The 22,828-nt window shown below is 44.4% G+C and overlaps 1 protein-coding gene across 1 annotated transcript in view; it reads left to right on the top strand.

Annotated features, from left to right (window-relative positions):
- Window positions 1–1,505: 1,505 nt before the first annotated feature.
- The window catches only part of DSCAM (DS cell adhesion molecule), a 373,478-nt gene continuing 352,155 nt past the window's right edge, over window positions 1,506–22,828 (top strand). Inside the window, exons 1-3 of the mRNA XM_054712828.1 lie at window positions 1,506–1,518; window positions 1,984–2,301; window positions 6,741–6,887. Coding sequence (XP_054568803.1) covers window positions 1,506–1,518; window positions 1,984–2,301; window positions 6,741–6,887 — 478 coding nt within the window. The remainder of the gene's footprint in view (window positions 1,519–1,983; window positions 2,302–6,740; window positions 6,888–22,828) is intronic.

Genomic DNA, 22,828 nt, shown 5'->3' with positions numbered 1-22,828 from the left:
CAAAGATCCTGCCCTCATGTGGACACAAGATGGCCACCACAAGATGGCCAGTAGGGGAGGGAAGTTGGGAGGGACCAGGCCTGCAAGGGAGGGCAGTTGGGGGCAATCAAGGCTGCAGGGGAGGGCAGTTAGGGGTGACCAGGCCATCAGAGGAGGGAAGTTGGGGGTGACCGGGCCTGCATGGAAGGACAGTTGGGTGGGACCCAGGCCTGCAGGGGAGAGCAGTTGGGGGGACCAGGCCTGCAAGGGAGGGCAGTTAGGGGTGACCAGGCCTAAAGGGGAGGGCAGTTAGGGGCAAACACGCTGGCAGGGGAGCAGTTAGGCATCAATCAGGCAGGCAGGGGAGTTGTTAGGGGGTGATCAGGCTGGCAGGCAGAAGCGGTTAGGGGCAATCAGGAAGGCAGGCAGGCGAGCAGTTGGGAGGCAGCAGTCCTGGATTGTGAGAGGGATGTCCGACTGCCCGTTTAGGCCCGATCCCACCAGGGATCGGGCCTAAACGGGCAGTCGGACATCCCTTGAGGGGTCCCACATTAGAGAGGGTGCAGGCTGGCCTGAGGGACACCCCCCACCCCACCACCCCCATGCATGAATTTCATGCACCAGGCCGCTAGTTTATAAATATTCTGTAAAATTTGGGGGTCTTAGATGGTGTTGAGTTTCCTTTCTTCACATAAATGACACTCCATAGCTAAGTGTTGCTGGGTGCGATGTGGGTACTCAATAAATAAGTTAAGAAGCCAAATGTGTGCGGACAGGTTTGCAGACATTTTGTTTACAGCAATGAAAACAGAAACCACTTAAATAACCAAGACCGGGAAAATAGTTTGGAAAACCATGTTACCTAAAATGTGCATCCGCTAATATTTACTTGTGAAGTGCACATAGAAAGATGAAATAATTATATGAAATAATGTTCAGAGAATGAAGCAGTCCATAACAATTGCATATTTTATGTAAGCACATTATAGCATAATTATATAAGTAAGAAATGTAGGATAATTGTAGAGGTGAGGAATGCAGATGGACCAGAAGAGGAAATATAAACAGTTAAACGAAAACTGCCATAATTTGATGGAATTAAAGGGTGCCTTTGTCAAAGTTCTCTTTATTGTGGCTACATAGTTTCCATTTTAAAAAATGCATTGTTGGTGGGACACTATTTCCAGAAAACCAGTTTTGCTTTTTTAAATGCTTTGTGTATGATGTTCAATTTTAATTTAAAAAATTGTGACTGATTTCATTGAAAAGTAGCCCTCAGCGTAACTACCCACCAGCACAATCTGGTCCTAGCCCCTGGATCTGGTCAGCGACCTTCACTGAGCTTCTCCTTACTTAGCTCGTGACTGGATGTTGGATTCTCTGCCCAGGTAACAGTGTCAGCAGATCAGTGCATTGTTCTCATGGGGCGTATGCTCCAGAGGGAGACAGATACAAAACGAATACAAAAACACATAATGTCAATTCCTAGAGTGGTTGTACCATGAAGATAGAGCAGGGCATAGGGCATGGGGCTGAAGAGTAAACCTCAAAGTTGTGACCCTGGGAAACTTCTGCTTGTGTAAAAATATGAAATGAGGATGGACCTTACTTTTTTAAAAAAATAAATTTTTATTGATTTCAGAGAGGAAGGAAGAGGGAGAGAGAGAGAGAAACATCAGTGATGAGCGAGAATCATGGACCGGCTGCCTCCTGCACGCCCCACACTGGGGGTCAAGCCCTCAACCCAGTCATGTGGCCTGATGGGGAATCAAACCGTGACCTCCTGGTTCATAGGTCAATGTTCAACCTCTGAGCCACGTCAGCCGGGATAGAGCTTACTTTACAGCCTCTCTGTCTGTACCAGGTTGGGCAATTGTGAATTCTTTAGTGTTAGTCAAACCCTGCAATTATGTGTCAAAAGAACCCCCTGAGGCCAGGCTGACTGAAAGTCAAGTTCCGAAGGAGCCGGAGCGGTAACTGACCGACCCTTGTGTTGTCTTCCAGTTTTCAGTGAGGACCTCCACTCCAGCCTCTACTTTGTCAATGCATCTGTGCAAGAGGTAGTGTTCGCGAGCACCACGGGGACCCTGGTGCCCTGCCCGGCTGCCGGCATCCCTCCTGTGTCTCTCAGATGGTACCTGGCGACGGGCGAGGAGATCTACGATGTCCCCGGGATCCGCCACGTCCACCCCAACGGCACTCTCCAAATTTTCCCCTTCCCTCCTTCGAGCTTTAGTACCTTAATCCACGACAATACTTACTATTGCACAGCTGAAAATCCTTCAGGGAAAATTAGAAGTCAGGATGTCCACATCAAGGCTGGTGAGTAGAGCTGATTCCTTTTTTTTTTTTTTTTTCAGTATGTTTTATTGATTTTCTACAGAGAGGAAGGGAGAGGGATAGAGAGTTAGAAACATCGATGAGAGAGAAACACCGATCAGCTGCCTCCTGCACACCCCCTACTGGGGATGTGCCCGCAACCAAGGTACATGCTCTTGACCGGAACCGAACCTGGGACTCTTCAGTCCGCAGGCCGACGCTCTGTCCACTGAGCCAAACCGGCTAGGGCGAGTGGATTCCTTCTTGCCTGCAGGGGTGGGGCCAGTGGCAAACATTCAAACCTCATCAGCTGGGAGTCAGTGAAAACCCTGTCCCTCCTGACAGCGCCAAAGGCTCCTCTGAGAGGGCCTCTCGACTGGATTTCAGAGTGCCTGACATTGCTGGGGAAAAACATGGGAATGGTTGGTTCTCACCCCCAGTGAAACAAATACGCAGGTGCTTGTACATAATCCCCTTTCGCCTTTTTCTTGCCGAGGTGTTTCTATTTTCTTTCCACATTTTTACCCTTTGAACGACATGCAAAAAAAATGTTCAGTGCATTTGTAAACTCTTACAACTCTGTTCTTGTAAATCCTTGAACACTGGGAAATCGGGGGAAATACTTCTGTGAAGGTAATGTTAAGTTTACAATACAGTGCTTGGGGTCAATTTGAGTGCATTCACTCAGCCAATATTTTCTCGAGCTTCTGTTATGGTTCCGGCACTTTGCCGGGTGCACGGAGTAGATGGGAGAAAAGAAATGGTATCTACTCTCATGGAGCTCTCGTCCTAATGGGGGAGTCAGACATGGACAAAGAAAGAAAGTCGGGTCGACATTGACAATGGAAAAGGTGGCCTCTATTCCAGGCACTGTGATCTTTGCTGGGGATATTGTGAAAAATTCAGGAGAGAAAAACAAAAACACCATCAGCTGAGAACCAGTGAACGCTCAATTGGAGACTGCTGCTGGCTTCTTTCAGATGCCAGAGCCTCTCTTGGTTTCAGAGTGTCTTACATGCTGGAACTAAAAGCTGGGCTCAGTGACATTACATTGGTGAGGTCTAAACCGTACCCCACATTTATTGCATTTTGACTAATTGATACTCTGACTCAAACTTCCAGTGCCTCAAACCCAGGGTGCTGGCTTTCTGTCCCCCTCTTTCCCCCTTTCCTCCCCACACTTCATCCCAGAGGTGGGCAGTGGAGGGACCAGGGAGGAGACAGGGAAGCAAGGGGGTCAGTGGGTGGAAAATTACTGAGAGGAGACATCAAGGGTAGGGGAGTCTTGTTAAATGTGGGCTGAGCACTTACACATCACAGGTGAGAGGAGGAACTCGATCAGATGTTAACAGTGATCAGATAGCAGATAGCAGAGAGGGGGAATGACTTCGCAGGACCCGTGCTGAAACTGGGCTCAGGGAGAATAGACACAGACGGTCAAACTAGCTGAGAAGAGGGCTCAGACGAGCCTGGCAGACATTTAGTCAAGGATGGAGTCTTTGTCATTATCCATTCACACTGAAGGGCATCTTTGTTGCTTCCAATTTTTAGTAATTATGAAAAACGCAGTTATAAAAATTCACGTGCAGGTGCCCTGGCCAGGTGGCTCAGCTGGTGGGAGCATCGCCCCATCCACTAAAAGGTTGCAGGTTTGATTCCCAGTCAGGTTGTGGGTTTGATGCCTGGTAAGGGCGTGTATGGGAGGCAACTAATGAAAATGTTCTCTCTCACATCGATGTTTCCCTCTCCCCCTTCCTCTTTCTAAAAAATCAATAAACATGTCCCTGGGTGAGAATTAAAAAAAAAAAAAAAAAAGATTCAGCCCTAGCTGGTTTGTCCCAGTGGAGAGTTGGCCTGTTCACTTGTTCTTGCTGTATATACAGCTGAGCAAAATTTATCTCCCAATTGAAATAATCATAACTCCTATTGCAAAATTCTTAAGTAGTGTCTTTCTTTACATTTTAACAAGTATAAGAATATTTCTTAACAACAAACTGGTATATCCATCCAAACAATGGAATATTACTCATTGATAGAAAGAAATAAGCTATCAAGCCATGAAGAGACATAGAGGAACCTTAAATGCATGTTACTAAGTGAAAGAAGCCAATCTGAGAAGGCTACAGACTGTATAAATCCAAAATAGGACATTCTGGAAAAGGCAAAACTATGGCAAGGTAGAAAGATCAGTGCTTGCCAAGGGTTGTGGGGCGAATAGGATATTTATGGGATAGTGAAATTATTCCAGATGATGCCTTAACGATGAACACACGACATTATTGATAGTCCTGTCTAACAGAGTGAACCTTAATGTAAACCATGGACTTCAGCTGATAAGAATATAACTATTCATTTGTTAATTATAAAAATGTATCACGCTAATTGAGATGCTTATAATGAGAACTGTAGGGCCAGCGAGGGAGAGTGTATGGGAACTCTCTGTATTTTCTGTAAACCTAAAACTGATGGGAAAAAAACCAACAACACGTTTATTCCAAAAACTTGAAAAATACGTCAAATAAGCTTACTATACAAATAGACTCCCCAGAGAAATGGGTAATAAATCAAAAAAGAAGTTAAAATACTAGTCAAAATGTTCCAAATTGGAGGAAAACTATAACCCCACAGATCCCACGGGCCCAGGAAACCTAAGCATAAACTACATGAAGAAAAACACACCGGAGTGCATCATGATAGCATTGCTCCAGACCAATGAGAGAGAGAACGTGAAAAACAGCCAGAGAAAGGGACCCATCACACAGAGAGGAACAAAGGGAAAGGTGACGACAGACTCTGTCAGAATCAGTGTGAGAACACGGTGAGGCTGCATCTCGGAAGTTCTGGAAGTAAAGGGTCTGTGAATCCAGAAATCTGCACGCAGGAATCTTTCCAAAATAAAGGTGAAATACTGGCGTTGGGCACACAAAGCTGAAAGACTTGCACTACTAGACATCTTTAGAAAAAATGTCTTGCAAGCAGAAGAAAATGACACCTGATAGAGCATACTCAAAGAAGAATAATGAAAAAAGTAGTTAACTACCTGGGTAAATAAACCCCGTTTTAAATGTAAAATCCTTTAAAAAATAATTGAACAAAATAATAACAGTATCTTGGGATTGTACAAAGAAAATGAGGACAGTAGCCGTAAGGCCCGGAGTAGACGTCGAAGTACAGTATTTTAGGGTTCTCTTATTCTATGGGAAGTGGTATAGCATCACCTGACTATAAATGATGGTGTTACAGATGGGTACCACAAAAAGCAACCACTGAAATAACCCAACAGGGAGTTATGGCTAACAAACCAACAAAGTAGTAACAGTGGACTCATTAAAAAACAATCCAAAACAAAGAAGAAAAGGAGAGAAAAAAGGAAGTGAAAACAAGGCGGCATTATTTACCTCTGCCCAAGAGGACAGTTCCCTTTTGAAACTGTTCCTATGTTTGTTGATACGTTAATGTTTTGAAATTAATTTCATGCTAGTTTTCTTGCTACATATTTTCCAATAAATGACTAAAACGTTAAGAGATCTGGATATCTTAGAAAGTCAAAGATTTAGAAAATCCAGACCTTGAAGATCTTCCTGTACCAACACCCTCATTTCAAATTGGAGGAAAATGAACCACTCGGGAAGTAAGCCCTTCCCATATCTGCAGAGCTGGCGTGAGGGATAACTTGTGTGAGACACATGGATGTCTCCTTGTCCTGGACACAGAGGTATTCCACGGACATGGCGTGGATTTGTGTAGCTTTACCCAATCCTGTCCTGAGTGCTTTCTCCACAATCTCAAGTCATTACAACCATCCCTTGTGGTAGATGTTTTCATCTAAATCCCTAGTATATAGCCAGCAAGAGTGATAGGGCTCAGATTTGAACCCAGACTCTTCATTCATGGAAGTCCCTTTGAGCACTTTCTGGGAGACTCCTATTGTGGGTTCGGGCAGGCTCCCTCATCAGCGTCCTTCCCTCCATGATGGACAGAAGGACCATTGTTTCCCAAACTGCTTTGCAACTGTCATTAAAATGTCATTCATGAAGAGTTCTTTTAATTGTCGTGTAGTTTTCAAGGATTTCCAGGAGAGGTTGCCTTCTTTGGGTTTTAAAATTCTCTTTTTAGAGTCTGAAATTTTTTTCTTGGTCCTCAGAGGACACGGAGAGCCATTTTCTATCATCATGACTTCACTTAGAAGCTACTGCCCACACTGAGCTGCCTTTGGGGGAGATGAACTCTGTTTAAGTGTACCCTTGCCCTTTTGTATTTGGGTAGCTCATTGTTAATGAATGAACGTCCTTAAGACGTCAAATGTAGATTGTTTAAATATTTCCCCAATAAATCTCCCTGGTGCCATTCCTATGCATGAGATACAGGGTATATGTCCCGATGAGATGCTCTCGGAAGGAGGTGGTCTCTGTGTGTTACCCGGTCCCCTTCCTGTCTTGCAGTTTTACGGGAGCCCTATACAGTCCGTGTGGAGGACCAGAAAACCATGAGAGGCAATGTCGCGGTCTTCAAGTGCATTATCCCCTCCTCGGTGGAGGCGTACATCACCGTCGTCTCATGGGAGAAAGACACTGTTTCACTCATCTCAGGTAGGCCCCGCGCCTCCAGGCCGAGCGCGTCGGGCTCCCCTTCTCACGGGGTGTTTCATACATCGAGTGGGCCTCTTCCTTGTAATCGAGAACTAGTGTACTTAAGGTTGATGCTATTTCACGAGTAAATGTGGCATCAGCATTTCATCAGCTTTTCATCAGATATTCTTCAGTGATTGACTGAACGGATCAAAATTAGTTACTTGCAAGATACGCTATAGGTGGTGTTTTACTTTTATAAGGAAATTGTGTTTTTATTTATGCAGCTGGAAATAGGGAGGTAGGATTATCGTGTCTGTGAGAGGCCTCGGTGGTACATTGAGGACGGATAGTCTGAAACTGAAAACTAGAAAATGGAGCTCTGATTTTCTGCCGTTTTGACCCTTTCGGAGGTCTTTGAGTGATGTGATGTCTCTGGCCTCTTTCTTGAAGATTCTAGCTAGAATATCTATCCAGCACTGAAATATGTCTATTTGCATGTAAGTAAGTTCTTGGCTTATTTTGGTGTCTACCAATGAGACAGTGGAAATCTGGCTTCTAAGAAGGAGGGGTACTTCTTCCATGGCGGCTTTTGAGTTGAGTCCTTGCTCCATACTACTTACCTGGAAAGGCCATGTGGGCACGAGCCTCAGTTTCCTGGTTTGCACATGGTTGGAGGATGACTGCTGGCTGATTTTGGCAAACAGCTGTGTTGGGCACTGAATGTGGTACAATGGGTTATAAACAATTGCTCTCCTTTATGTCATGTATGTGTATGCACATTTGCGCACACACGTTTGAATGTAATCCTTGAATACTGTCAAAATTTTGACAATTTACAGAGAGAAGAAATTGGAACTAAACTCTCATGGTGACAAAGCATTTCTGTTTATCAGCTTATTGACCTGCTAGACAATATAGGTTACTATATAAAAACAATGAAAAAAATCATCAAACCATTAAAAAGTCCAAATCGAAAATTAAATCTTTGGCCTTTAAAGCATATCACAGTAAACTAGGATGTAATAGATGTTTCAGCATTTCTTAATATCATCTTTACAGTGAATTTGAAGTCCCTTGCACTTCATTGAACAATAAATGTTGATTCATCATCCTATTTGGTAGAGTATGACAGACATACTACACTTAAGAACTGAAAACTATTGTAATAATCAGGATAGATACTCGCCTGTGCACTTCTGTTTGCTAATTTTTCTTGTTAATGGTTCTAATTGCTTCTCTTTAGAGGTTGTTTTGGTTTCTTGGAGGCAGATGGGGAGATTATATGTAACAAGTTCATCTGGCTGAGCCCATAGTCAGATCCTGTGGATTCAGGGAGAGGGAGTTTGGGCAATATTTGCAATCTCCCACACTCAGGGGTCTGCGCTGATGGAGGCTCCACCATCTTCTAAGAGCCATCTAACAACCTCAGAGTCTGCCCTGGAGGGGCAAGAGAGCAGGGAGAATGCACACTGCCTCTACCTGCTTCTACGTGGAGGTGACATACACCATTTCTATTTGTATTTAAATGGCTGAAGCAAGTCCCATGGTCATGTCTGACTTGAATGGGACATGTTCCTGGAAGGAGAGAATACCTGGAAATCTGGGTGAGAAATCAAAGTATTTACCACTTTGTTATATACCTATATGTTATCTATAGATAGATCTTGTATAGGTTTTGTGTAGGTTTTTATAACACAACTAGTAGCCCATTTGCAGGAAAAATCCTGCAAGCGGCCGCTGCGGCCGCATGCGCTGCCACTGCTGCCGCTGTTGCAGCCACTGCGCCTGCACCCGCGTGCCTCTGCCACCCGCCCCACTCCACCCTGCTCTGCCCCGCCCCGCCCCGCCCGGGCTTTCCCTCTGGCAGCCATCTTGCTTTCTGCTTTTCCTCCGTCTTCCTTCTAAGTTGTCTTCAGTCTTCACTCCTGAATGTGTATGCAAATTAACCGCAATCTTTGTTGGGTAATTTGCATACTCACCCTTATTGGCTGGTGGGCGTGGCTTTGGCTGGTGGGCGTGGCTTGGGTGTAGCGAAGGTGCGGTCAATTTGCATATTACTATTTTATTAGGTAGGATGTGTGTGTTCATATGTTTCTTAGACACCTTAGTTAGTGCTACACACATATGCAGGTTCTGTCTTTCTGCAATCTATGGGAATACACTCTTTTTTCTTTAAACACAAACCTAATTAAATAAAATGTAAGGGATTTTATACCAAGTGAGTGGAGAGGATGCTGATATGCAGATACAGAAGTGACATGTGCTGATAGGGACAGGCAACTCCCATGGCCACTCCTCAGTCAGGCACAGGAGCTTCATTCATGGGCAACAATTAAAAAATAACAACATGTATCATGGATAAGTACCTGGCTTTCCTTCTTTCACAAAAATATCCAGAAAACAGACCTAGTACATGCTTTCATCTCATTCGGAATACATTAATAGCAAGTTTTTGTTGGTTTGTAAGTAAGCCATTTAATCAAACACAGGGTATTCTCAAGAGGCTCCACATGGCAGAGATAGATGGATAGGTAGATAGATTGCTGATAGATAATTGATAGATAGATAGATAGATAGATAGATGCATTGAGACAGAAGGAGATTGAGACAGAGAGTGAGAACGCAAGCTATTTTCATATTCAGGTAGTTGAGTCTGAGAACAGGACCCCAGAGCGGTATAATGAGCCGCACATGGGAAGCCTGGAAATTCAACCTTCTACTGTGACTTGCTATGGCTGTCAGCCCTGGTTCCCAGTGCCCGAGCCCCACACAGCAAGCCTGCCAAAACGCCCAGGGAAGGAGGTCATGAAGGCATGGGAGATTGCAAACGGTAAAAACCACTGGTGATCACAGTAAATAAAGCAGTTTGGGCTGGTTTAGGCGGGAAAGGATTACTTTTCTCTCTGTGGCCAGGACCCTGAGTATGGCAGGGAGGCAGGGAGGCCTAGGGGACGAGCCTGCCTGGGACTTCCCTGCTCTGGGCCCCATGGGCTGAGTGGTTGGGGAGGCACTCGTGTTCATTTTATTTTGTTTTTGGAGGACTTACACTCTCCAGTTTCAGAGTTTATGGTAAAGCGACAGTAATCAAGACCACATGATATTGGTGCAGAGATCAGCCTGCTGATCAGCGGATCAGAGTGGGAAGTCTAGAAGGAAGTAATCACACCCATGGCCAATTGACTTTCTTACTGGCGTATAATTTACATACAGTGTTATATTCATTCCAGGTGCACAGCCAAGTGATTCAATTTATATACTTTACGATGTGATCACTGTCACTCTACATATTTATTACAATACTATTGGCAATATTCCCTGTGCTGTATATTACATCCCCATGACTTATTTGTTTTATAATTAGAAGTTCGTATATCTCAATTCTCTGCACCATTTTTTTTCCTTCCCACCACTGCCCTTCACTCTGACAACCATTGGTTTTTTTCTCTCTCTGTATGAGTCTCTGTGTAGGTTTTTAATACAGGTTTTATATATATACTGTTATGTGTGTGTTCATATATTTCTTAGACACCTTTAATTAGTGCTATACTCTTATGAAAGCATAAGATTTTTGTCTTTGACTTATTTCACTCAGCACAATACCCTCTAGGTCCATCCATGTTGTTGCAGAGGGCAGGATTTCATTCATGTTTATGGCTGAGTAATATTCCAATGTGTATATGCACCATATATTTGTCCATTTGTCTATTGGTGGACACTTAGGTTGCTTCCATATCTTGGCTATCGTAAAGAATGCTGCAGTGAGCATGGCGATGCACATGTCTGTTTGAATTAGTGGTGTTGTTTTCTTTGTATAAATTCCCAGAATGGGATTGCTGGGTCTGACTGTAGGGGGTGACCTCGAACAGCACAGAGGTCCCAGAAACCAAGGGGCTTTTTCTGAATTAGCTGTGATCTCCAGGAGAGACATCCCTGATGCTGTGTGCACAGCAAATGGTCGGGAAAAGGTTAAGGTGTGTCTGTTTTGTAAAGAAATTGATGAGACCAGTAGCTCCTTGTTGAACTAGTTTAGATTTAGTCATTGGCAGTGGCTGTCACCCCACCTCTCTCTTCCTGGGATTCCGAGACATCCAGCTTCCCATGAGTCAGGCTGGGACACTTCCTTTAGTTCTTTAGAAAGTGATGGGCTAAATGATCCATGAACACCAGCCTGGGTAAGTATTCTACAGCAGTAAGTGGAGAGGCGGGTGGAGGGTTGGGCATGGTGCACAGGAGGTTCTTGGCTGCTGCTTCCTCTCAGGCTCCTGGCAGGAAGCTGCCTGCGCAGAGTGAGAGCTGCCTGCACAGGCAGAGGCTGGCCCGCCTGCCTTGGGATGTCTGTCTCCACCCCTGGGTCCTGGGTCCTGAGCAGCTTTTGGGAGGCCAGAGCAGCAAAGGCCCATTTTAATGACTGAGCATTGACCTCATACAGATGTTGTGGGCTCTTTGGAAATCTTGGCCAAGGTAAATGAGTGTTTGTTGTCTAGGAATTCCTTTTTAATTACAAACATTAAAATGGCATATTTCTATAAAAAGAAATGAAACAGTTTCCATTGGCATGTCTTACTACATTTTGCCCTTTATCTTTGCTGAGAAAATAAATGACCTCATATGACAAGGAGGCACCACTTGATTCCTGAGTCTAGAGTCAGGTCAAGTTCAACCTGCCCTGGGAAGAAATCAATGAGTGGCCTACTGTGCAATAAGCTAATGAGAGCAGCTGCTGGAATGGCTACTGAAACTGCGGTTCACATGGCAACCAAGACGGACACCTGATAGGTACTTCTCTCCCTAGGGCAGGGAGATTTCTTCCCAGGGCAGGGTGAACTTGACCTGACTCTAGACTCAGGAATCAAGTGGTGCCTCCTTGTCATATGAGGTCATTAGTTCACTGATATTAAGAACATAAGTTCATTCATTTTAAATGATCTTTGAAAAGAATACCCTAATGGTCTTGCTATGGACAGAATGTTTGTGTCCCCTCAAAATTTACATGTTGAAGCCCTACTTCTCCTCCCCCAACAATGTGATGGGATTTGGAGATGGAGCCTTTGGGAAGTGATTAAGATTATATTAGGTCGTGAAGATGGGTCCCTCATGATGGAATCAGTGTCCTTAGGAGAAGAGGCACCAAAGTTCTATCTACCAGGTGAGGACACTTGAGAAGGCTGCTGTCTACAACCCAGAAGAGGGCTGTCACCAGATCCCGCCATGGTGGCACCCTGACCTTGAACTTCCACCCTCCAGAACTGTCAAAAAATAAATGTCTGTTGTTGAAGCCCCCAGTATACATTTTGTTATAGTAGACCAAGCTATGACAGGCCTAAAGGTAGGAATCCTGTAATTTCCCAGGGGAAGGGGAGGCTCCTAAGGTCTGATGCTGTCTTCCTTCTGCTTTGCTGTCTACCTGTGTTCTTCACCTGGGCCCTTCACCTGGGCCCTTCGCCTGGGCTATCGGGTACCACATGGTTAACCTTCACTCTCAGACTCTGGAACAATTGACACTAGGAGGCTTGAAAATGTGTATTACAGGGAAAGATTTACACTGCCATCTAATGTCCTCAATTTTGATGATAGATCCTGACTTACTTCCTTCATATCTAACTGAAATGAGCCAGGACAATGAGCCATGATGTTTATACTCATTTTAAAGACATCCTTACTACTTCCCCAAGCCAAAATGAGAGCCTTGTCAATATCAGCATATGAACGTTGCCCAATAAAAATGGAGTAGTTTTGGTAGTACTGTGCCTTGGGAGATTTTGCTATGGAGACAGAGACGTAAGACCCCATCATGGACAAGAACAATGACAACAGCTTCGTGTTTGGGTTCCACGCAATGGCCTGGTGTGAGTTTCTTCCTGACTAGGGAGGCCAGCAATGGGAGAACCCAGCATCCCGTGTCTGCGCTGATAAAATTCTGAGACTCTCACTGGGGGTTTAGCTACATTAACATCAAAGACACAGCCCAAGGGCAACTGGATTTGAAAAAATGGAGAAAGCAAACATTGTACTCTTCCCAGGGAATCTGCCTCCCTCTTCAGCCCTGGCCCGATTTCTGTCACAATTTTCCCCATCAGAACACCTCTATTAGTGACGAGTCAAGGAGGGTCTTATCTCTTAGGATCAATGAGTTCCAAGTCCACAGATGCTTTTCTTCTTCCTGTGTTTTGGGGAAAAGAACCATCTCCTGCCCACCTTAAATATCAAAGGACATAGCCTATCACTTCACATGAGACGCTTGTTGGAGTCTTGGATGCTGAGTTTGGGTCTGGCCACCCTAGTTAAGGCAGGGCCTGTGCTCTAGAAGCATTCCCCTCCCCCGGCCCCGTGGAGAGGGCTTTGCTCTTAGGGAGCCCCAGGGAGAGATCACTGTGCTGTGAGGGTGTGAGGGCTGTCACAGGCGCATGGGCAAGATGCTTCGGAAGACACACCTTCAAATGATTTTCTGGGGAGGGAGATGTCCATTCAGAAAAGTCTATTAGCATTTGAGGATTAGGAATAAATGCATCATAGATACAGCCAACCCAGTTGGGCGAGGTTTTCCTTAAGCACACCCCTGCAGACTTAGACTGAGAGCAGACTGGATGGGTCTACTGTCTTTTGGAGGGAGCGGGGCACAGCTGTTGGGGCAGCACGGTATGCCGTGGTGGGTGTGTCAGCATATATGTGCTGTGTGACTGTGACACAGGGCTCCGCGAGCCATGCTCCCTCTTTCCAAGGCACTTATATTTTAATTTTATTCCTAGCCACTGAGCATTTTCAAGGCAAACTGCTCAGGTTGCTATGGCGATAAGGCCCAGTGCAGTCCTCAAGGTGCCTATGAGTAAAGGAAATGTGATCAACATCAACATGACTTAACCCTTTGCACTCGCTTGCTTTTTTCTCGATTCCTTTATTCTACTCAGGATTTAATTTTTTAAATACCCCAGATTTTACAAAGCGCGGCAGTAGAATAAAAAACTGGAGTTTCTTTTCATACAAACTTATTTATTTGGATTTTTTTTATATTTCAAATTATTAATACATTCAAAGAGTAATTTTAATCTCTATGCTAACCGTGTCGAGTCACACTCACATCCGAGTGCAAAAGGTTAAGGAACAGACCTGTAGTCACCGGTTTAAAAGTACCAGGGAGTGGAGGAATTACAGAAGAATTTCTGTGACACTCACTAAAAACAAATTGGTAGAACAAATGAAAACTTTAACAGATCATTTTCCTTCCTCCCTTCCTTCCTTCCCTCCTTCCTTCCTCCATCCATCTATTTATTCCATCCATGTTGCTATCTGCTCTCTCTCTCTCTCTCTCTCTCTCTCTCTCTCTCTCTCTCTCTCTCTCCAGCAAATGCAAGGCACATTTCCACCACTGGAAATTGCTCTCAGCACAGGAGGTAGGCAGCAACTGGAATACAAAGGAAGAACGATGCACTCTTTCACTGTGCTGTTTTTGGGGGAGTGAGGTAACTGAAAGATACATAGGTGGGCAACATAGGTTTACAGTCGTTTGAATGGAAAAAACATGCAGGTTATGGTTCTTACAGGAGCTTTATTAACTCAGAATGTGACAATGGCCCAGAAAACCTACTTTTGCCTACTCCTTTATATTCCACACAAAAGTTCACAGGAAGAGGGGGTCTTGGTCTCTTTCTTTTTAAAAAGCCACTAATTGAGCACAATTTTGCCAGTTAAGTCTGTTGCTCACTAATCTCGTTTTAACGTGTTACTCCACTGCCACCTGGAAGTAATTAAAAACTGGGTTGTTTACGGATCTGGAGGAAATTCTTCATGACACTGAGAATAAAGGTCATGTTAGATGAGTGGCTCGTCAGTTATTCCAAAAATAACCCACTAATGAGGTCCTGAAAGATCAGAGGAAACGGAAGTCTACCAGGTGTCAGCCTTTGGAAGGACACATTCCCTTCTCACAATCAGAAACTGCGTTGTACATGATAGGGGTTCCCCCCACCCCGGCCCCAAAATCTGTTTTGACTTCCGATCCACTGGGACAGAAAGACACACACATTGCCACAGGCATGTTAACATAATCATTTTTAAAAAGAAATCAACAAAAAGCAACCTCAGAAAAATGTGGTAACAGATTTAGCTAGAGGATCTCAGGAGAGCCGTGTGTGTGTGTGTGTGTGTGTGTGTGTGTGTGTGTTTGTGCAAAACACCCCATCTTCTATGAAATGAAGGTCAACTTAAAACACTCCTTGGTTTCCCACTCCAAGTGTTACCAGGAGAACAGGACTCCTAAGTGCGGCTCTAGCACAGATTGCCCGCGTACCTGTGGAAAAGTGCTTTTTTTTTTTTCCGCCTCATGTGGATGAAAGATGGTTGTGCTGGTTCCCCTCACAACAAATGACAGGATTTGAAGACTCCATTTGTCAAGCCAATGACTGAACAGGTCATGTTTTCCCCTCTTCGATCGAATCTCACAGACCTTTTACGTTGTGTGTGTGTGAAGGGTTTGGGGGTTACTGGGAGCACGCCCAGGACTCGGCACACAGTCGTGATCATGGCTGGGATTTGTTACAGGGAAGGGACACAGAGCGAGTCAGCAAAGGAAACGTACATGACGGGAGGAGAAATCTAGGGGAACCAGGCACACTCCTCCAAGAGTCTCTCTGTGGCGTCACACAGGAAACAGCCCCCAGCAAGGAGCAGTGACAACCGATGTGAGATGCTACCTACATGAGGCTTAGTAAAGACTCGATGCCCATGGGTGGTATTGGGGGGTGGTCACACAGGCACCCTCTGACTGTCACGAACGTCAATTCCAGATTTCTGGAAGGAGGGCAGGTGTCCAGAGAAACAGTATTGTCTGCACAGTTTAGGCACAGTGAGCCACTCTGAACCATCAGGGTGGTGGGACCCTATAGATTCAGAAGCCCCAGCTCCAAGACGTGCACACAGGCCTTTCTAGGGAGAGTGTAGGAGCCCCTTTCACGTCCCGCGTGGTTCAGGGTTCCGGTTCAGGGTTCGGGTTTTGCAGAAGGCCGCAAACAAATGAAAAGAGACTAGAAAAGCATTAATTTGGGAATAATGGGGGCCAGGCGGGAGCCCACCTCTAGTGGGAGGACTACCTCCTGCTCTGGCCTGGCTATCCCTTTTATTGAGACTATGGGATACACCCATAGCCCTGGGGCAGGAAACTCCAATAACAGAAATTTACATAAGACAACAGGTGGAGACTGCTTCAGCTAACAATGTTTCAACTAAGTAGTGAGCGAACTAGCTCTGACCTTTCAGAGCAATGGAGGTTGTTGACAATGATCAGTTTCCAGCAGGAGAGGAGTCCCAGACCTACTATGTGAACCCTTTTCTGTATAATTGTTTCCTCAATGATGATGGCTCATTTTTTTCACTCATTCAACTAACGTTTTCAATATGTCCAGCATGACATACTGGAGAGAGCAAGGGAATGAGACACTATATTAGTGTTGGTGTTCCTTCATCCCCTAATGTCCAGGTTTTCCCAGCCTTCAGTTAGAGCTCACCCCAAATTCCTTTAGCATCCCCAGACAATTGACCCGATTCTTTCTTTGCTTCCCCTAAACGTAAAGCTAGTTTTATGTTCAGCTATGAGGGACCTTCTGCCTGCGCTCCTCTCTCTCTATGACGTTTGGTTCTTTCTAGGCACAGGAAACAGATGGTCAGCCAAGTCAATCAGATATAATTTGGACCCAGGTGCATTTTCCGGTCTCTTGTTCATCTGTGAGTTCTCATAGCAGGAAAGTTGGAGAGGATAACAGGACCATTCACAAAATAATACCAGGCAGTGATAACAATAATATTGTTAATGTTATCATTGTCATCAAGCTAAAATCAGGTATTATGAATCAAAATTTGCTTAGGCAATGTGCCATCCAATAAGAAGGCAGGACCCAAGATTTACAAACATAAACCTTAAACAGAAAGATTTCAATGTAAACATTTATAAACATGAAGAATAAGAGATCAACATGGAATCAAAGTCAAGACCTGAGATAAACATGGATTGTATGGGGATCTTGATGCTGTTTCCATTGCCCTGGGCTGGACCAAGTGGAGGAGAGTCCCTCATCACAAGGTGGGTTGGTGGCTGGAGCTCCAGAAAATCACCAATCAGAGTCGCAATGACTGTCAGCCTTTTGTGGCTTTACTGTTAGGCAGATGGGACAGAGGATGAAGCTTTGAGCACCCTAGATTTCCTCCCTCCTCAGTAGCCGGTAGAATTGCCAGTCCAGCCTAAAGAGCATTGCTAGGGATTGGTGCACTGACCATTCCCGCCAATTAATTTTAACTGGCCCTTCACTATTTCTCCAGATCTTTTCATATTTCTGTTGATTCCTTTCGTGTTGTTGAAGGTGGCTCGGCAAAGCCTCTCCTCAGAGACTTAAGCTCCCCATTCCCCGCCTCTCCTGGATCTACTCTCTAGTCTTCCAAAGATTATATCATTTTATATTGTGGGTTTGAAATCAGCTCTCTCAGCTCTCCCTCCTCCCTCAAACATTGGGGACATGTTCATGTTTTCTCTCACAGAGTGAGACGTTCCTCTTTCCTTCCAGCCAATGCCATTATCATGATTCCTGGGGTTTTCTGGGACCCTGTTTCAAGTTTCTCCTCTTGCCTCTGGCATCATCTCTTTAATGATCTCTGTGTTTTTTCTGACACAGGTGGTCACGTCCCCCGATTTTAAAGAAACTTTCCCTTTGTCAAATTTTGTACGACTGTGTGTTTTTCATTCTCTCTGGTGTTTTGTTGTTGTTGTTTCTGGAACATTTTTAAAAGGAATAGTCTATACCCATGGTCGGCAAACCGCAGCTCACGAGCCACATGCGGCTCTTTGGCCCCTTGAGTGTGGCTCTTCCACAAAATACCACGGCCTGGGCGAGTCTATTTTGAAGAAGTGGCGTTAGAAGAAGTTTAAGTTTAAAAAAATTTGGCTCTCAAAAGGAATTTAAATCGTTGTACTGTTGATATTTGGCTCTGTTGACTAATGAGTTTGCTGACCACTGGTCTATACCCACTACTATTCCTAACCTCTCCTGATTTGGGCTATGCCTCTTACATTCTACTGAAACTTAAATTTTCAAGGCCACCCAGGACTTCCTAATGTCAAATGCCAAGGCTGTCTCCTGGTGCCAGTTCTCTCTGACCTTCTTGAAGAATGTACACATGGACCTTCCTCCTGCACCGGTTGCCTTCCTTGGGGTGACAAACTACACTACATTGTCCTGGTTGACTTTCTCCTCTCTGAGCATTTATCCACTGTCTCTTTCCTTATCTTTTCTTTCTTGCTCAGAACTGTAAGTAACCCCAAAACTCAGTCTCCGCTCCCTTTTCTCATCAGTCTCCACTTTCTCTGTTGGTCATTTCATCCCTTTCCCAGGGCTTTATCCATCACTTCTATGGAGATGATTCTAACTCTGGACCTGTCTTCTCTCTTCGGCTTATTTGTTCCCCACTGCCACCTCCCCTCCTGCCACCTCCAACCAAATACGAATTTGCCTTTGCATTATTCATTTTTTAGATAGTATTCATTAGTTTCCAAAATATCACACATTAGGTGGTAAACAACACATTAAAACAACACCTCTAACCCCACCTTAAAATAACAAATATATTGCATCGCAGATCCAGAGGCTGGAAGTCCAAGATCAGGACATCAGCAGTGCCACCCTCTCTGAAGGCTCGAGGGGAGAATTCAGTCCATACCTCTCTCCTAGCTCCTTGTGGTTCCAGCAATCCTTGGTGTTCCTTAGCGTGTAGAGGTGTCACTCCAACCACTGCTGCTGTTGTCACATGGCCATCTTCCCTCCGGGCCTGTCTCTGTGTCTCACCTCCTCTTCTTATAAGGACACCAAGTCATCTTGGATTAAGGGCCCACCTTACTCCTATGATCTCATCTTAACTAATTACATCTACAATGACCTCATTTTCAATTCAGGTCACATCAGGAGGTGCTGGGAAGAGCATTGATTCAGGGAGGACACTCTTCAACCCCGCACATTAAAATTTTTTTCCAATTCCTTTTTTACCCTCTCTCACACATATTATATGTCTTTCCAGCTCCTGCTTTACACATGATAGCTGATAAATGAGTATAAATGAGATCCTTAAATAAAAAATAATTTTTAAAGGAAGAAAACAAAAAGCAGAAATCCTTGGCAAGAAGTACATATATCTTGGCAAGAAGTACGGATACTCCTGTGCTGTTAGTCCTGCCCCAATTGCATTAGAATGCCAGCTGGCAGCCATGCCGTCAGCTGCCTGTCCCTCTGCTGATGTAACCCGCCCTGTGTCAGACTGGGCAGAGCCAGGATGGGGACAAAATCAAGATAGTCCAGGGCCAAGACACCAGGGATTATAGGCAAACTGCTTGGCTTGCATTTTCATGCTATGGACTGAATTGTGCCCCCTACCCAGATTCACAAGCCCTAACCACCAATGTGACTGCATTTGGAGATAGGGTTTTTCAGTGGTCATTTAGGTTCAATGAGATCATAAGTATTGGGCACTAATCTGATAGGAATAGAGAGTCATACTAGTACAAGCACACAGCAAGCAAGAAAGTGAGATCTCACCAGAACCTGACCATTCTGGTGCCCTACTCTTGGACTTCCAGCCTCCAGAACTGTGAGCAAATAAATGTCCATTGTGTAAGCCATCCAGTCTGTGGTATTTTGTTATGCAGCCCTAGCTAACTAATAGAGATGATATGCATGTCAACTCACTTTCTGAATCTAATCTGCAACTTCTGAACTCCTCATGTTATATTGCTCCCCTGCCCAGCTTTCTGGGTTACACTGATGCATTACCATCTGACAGATGAGACGAAGCCAGCTGATGATACCATGAGCACTCACACGTCTGATAAATACTGCTATTTTCTTGTTCAGTAGATAATTGGGCATCTGAATCCTGCGTTTCCCCCCTTTAAAGGAAAGAGGGACAAAGTGTTCCTGGTGCTCAGGACTCCATGGTTTAAAAACAAATAAATTGATTTTTTTTTGCGTGTGGAGTTTGTTATGGAGCAACATCAGAAGTAATTCTGCTTAAGAAGCGTTGCTCAAGTGTGAGATGTGGTCCAGAAGTCATGAAGCACGTTGACCCAAATCCTGCAGTTTCAATACGAGAACATCAGAGTGCTACTGAGCTCACAGTCTGTTGGATTTTATAACATAAGCAACTCTTTACTTACTTTATTAAATGTTTACTCTTCTTAAACAGAAATTGGATCATATAAAATGGGCCATGAACTAGATAGAATGAAAGGGTCTTATTTTTTGTCTTAATCAACAGATAGATCAGCATATGTTTGCAGGAAAAGCTAGCAGTGTATGTCAAGTTATCTCTCACAACTTGGCAACAGCCTCATAGGCAGTTACTCTCATGGGTCCCACTGTACAGAGGAGAAATCTGAGGCACAGAGAGTTTCAGCAACTTGTCCAAGGTCCTGTCTTGCAATTCTCACTCTCTAGTAGAGATTTTTTTCTTTTTAAAAAACTTTTTTTTTTTCAGTTTCCCACAGTGTGTAAATGCCTTAGAGTCAACAAAAATTGTCAACTGAATGACACGCAAATTACAACAGCCCTAACTTGAGAGTAGGGATATATTTAAGCAAGAAAATAATTTTTGATTATGGTATGATCCAAGCTAGTATAACCTTCTGGATATTTGACATATTTAGGGCACTTAATTGTGGTTTAAGGACAATATACTTCATGTTTTCTTTTTTGAAACAATATTGCAGAACTAGAGGAAAATCAAAATAGTTGAGACCATTTAGGATTAAAATAATTTAATTTTAATTTAAAGCCATCTCTTCCCATTGACCTCAAGTATAACATGATGTTGTCACATAGTAGGAACTTATATTTACTGAATAAATGTTGAATGAGGAACTTTCCCATCAAAATGGTGGTGCTGTTTTCTTTCAAATTACTCTTAGTGTGTTAAGAGGAGCTTTCACTTTCCTGTATTTTTCCTACTACTGCACAGTGCACTCTCTCCCCTCTCCTCCAGTGCAGAGCACCTGGGCAGGCCAATCGGAGGCAGCCGGGATTTTAGGGCGGACTTCACAACAGGGCGCTGTTCGAGGGAAAGAGATGTTCCAAATCCCCAAGATTTATTAGTCCTGAAGTCAATGCTGCCTCCTTTGCTTTTCATGAAATAATTTTATTTTTAAAACCTCCTTACAATTCCATGCTGCAGCCTTTATTAAAACATGGCACTGAATATGGGCAGGTGTGCAAGTTGATGGAAATCCTTATATGCTAAGACTTTTAGGGGCATCTTATAGCATTTCCTGATGTACTGGATCCACAGCCACATGCTTGTGCCTGGGATGTACTTTTCTCATTTATCTAAGGGGACACACACACACACACACTCAGTAAATACAGTCAACTATACTTACGGTGTTGTGTGTGGTGTGTCTGTTTCCAATAGGGATCCGTGTGCTCCACCAATTGATGAAGCTGCACCTAACAATTGTAGAATTTCTGGGTTAGAGCACCGAGCATCCTTCTGACCTTCATGGTGGAGCCCTGGAAAGGTCATCTGGGGGGCAGCAGGAATGGCAGTTGCCTAGCCTGTGGGCTCACCCATGTGACCCTGGGTGAGGATGGGGATGTTGCCTAGAGTGTCCAGGGGTCTCTATCCTGGGATCAGATTGCCTGGGAGGATGAGTTCATAGATGAAGAAAGAGTCCCCTGGGCAGTGAGTGGCAAAGTGAGGGCTCAGCCTGTAGTGGTTGTTTTTTACTGGGAATTTAAAGTCCCTTCATGACTGTCATTAACACTTGCTGTGCATCAGGCATTGTTTTAGACGTTGCCATTTGTCAGTATCTGACCCATTTAAAAGGGCACTGGCTTACTATATTGAAGAAATTGTGGAGATGGGCGGGGTGGTTTTAACTACTGATTTAAAAGCAGTTTATTGAAAATTGCACTTCTCAAAATGAATCATTTTGAAGTAGACTTACAATTCTGAGTTTTGAAGTTTTAGTTCCGTGTCAAATATTTATAATGGATTTTGATGCAAGCAACATGCTGTATATCTGGGAATGAAAAAAATACATACCCATATATATTCCTTTAGAGGTGGAAGTGTCCTTCGATGAATGTTTCTTGATGTTTTTTGGATCAGGGACAGGCTGAAGAAGTAAGGAAAACTGTGGAACAGTGGATCCCCAGAAAAACCCAGAAGCACCCAAACCCGCATGAATTTCAGGCACTTTTTGCTTCCTTTCAACCTTGTCACCCATCATGTAGCCAGAGGTCGCCAACCGGTAGTCCTCAGACCACTGGTGGTCTGTGAGGTCCGAAAGGTTGGCGACCGCTGAGTAGACCAACTGTGGTTCATACCATGTGAAACACTGTGATAAAGATGCTGGGAGTGTCTTTTTCAGACTAAGTTTCATATTGAAGGCCTCACCCTTTTCCTGACCTCCTGTTCGTCCTTGCTTCCTTCGCTCCTTTGTTATGGGTACATTTCCCCCCTTGCTGTGCCCATTGAACTGTGCCAGTCACTTTCACTACCATTGTTCTGGTACCAGGGAAAGTAAGGTGATTTATAAAAAGCCCTCATCAGGCCACGTTCAAACTACCGATGGTATTAGGAAAGAAAGGCCATGCGGCGTTTCCCCGGCCCTAATTAGATGGTGACATTTTTAGTTCTTGGCATTGTTTTCTGTTTGAATTGAACCCTGTCATCGGGAAAGCCAAATGAACTTGAGATTGAGGAGGGCCATTTCCCAGAGGGGAAGGCAGCCGGGCTCCAGCCCTCCAAGGAAAGTCAGCGCAGGGGCCATCTGGACGCCTGTGACGTGTTTCCACAGCTCCAGTTCCCCAGCTGAGTCATTTGCTTTCAAAAAATTATTCTAGGATTCAGGATTTTAGAACATTATCTATATTACACATTCCCACCACGAATAATGGAATCTTGAAGAAAAGGATATCTCAGCCAGGTGGGGA

Source organism: Eptesicus fuscus, chromosome 3, assembly GCF_027574615.1.
Source record: "Eptesicus fuscus isolate TK198812 chromosome 3, DD_ASM_mEF_20220401, whole genome shotgun sequence".
NCBI classification, from domain to species: Eukaryota; Metazoa; Chordata; class Mammalia; order Chiroptera; family Vespertilionidae; genus Eptesicus; species Eptesicus fuscus.
The sequence above is the reverse complement of the archived record's forward strand: the minus strand, read 5'-3'. Positions and strand labels throughout refer to the sequence as shown.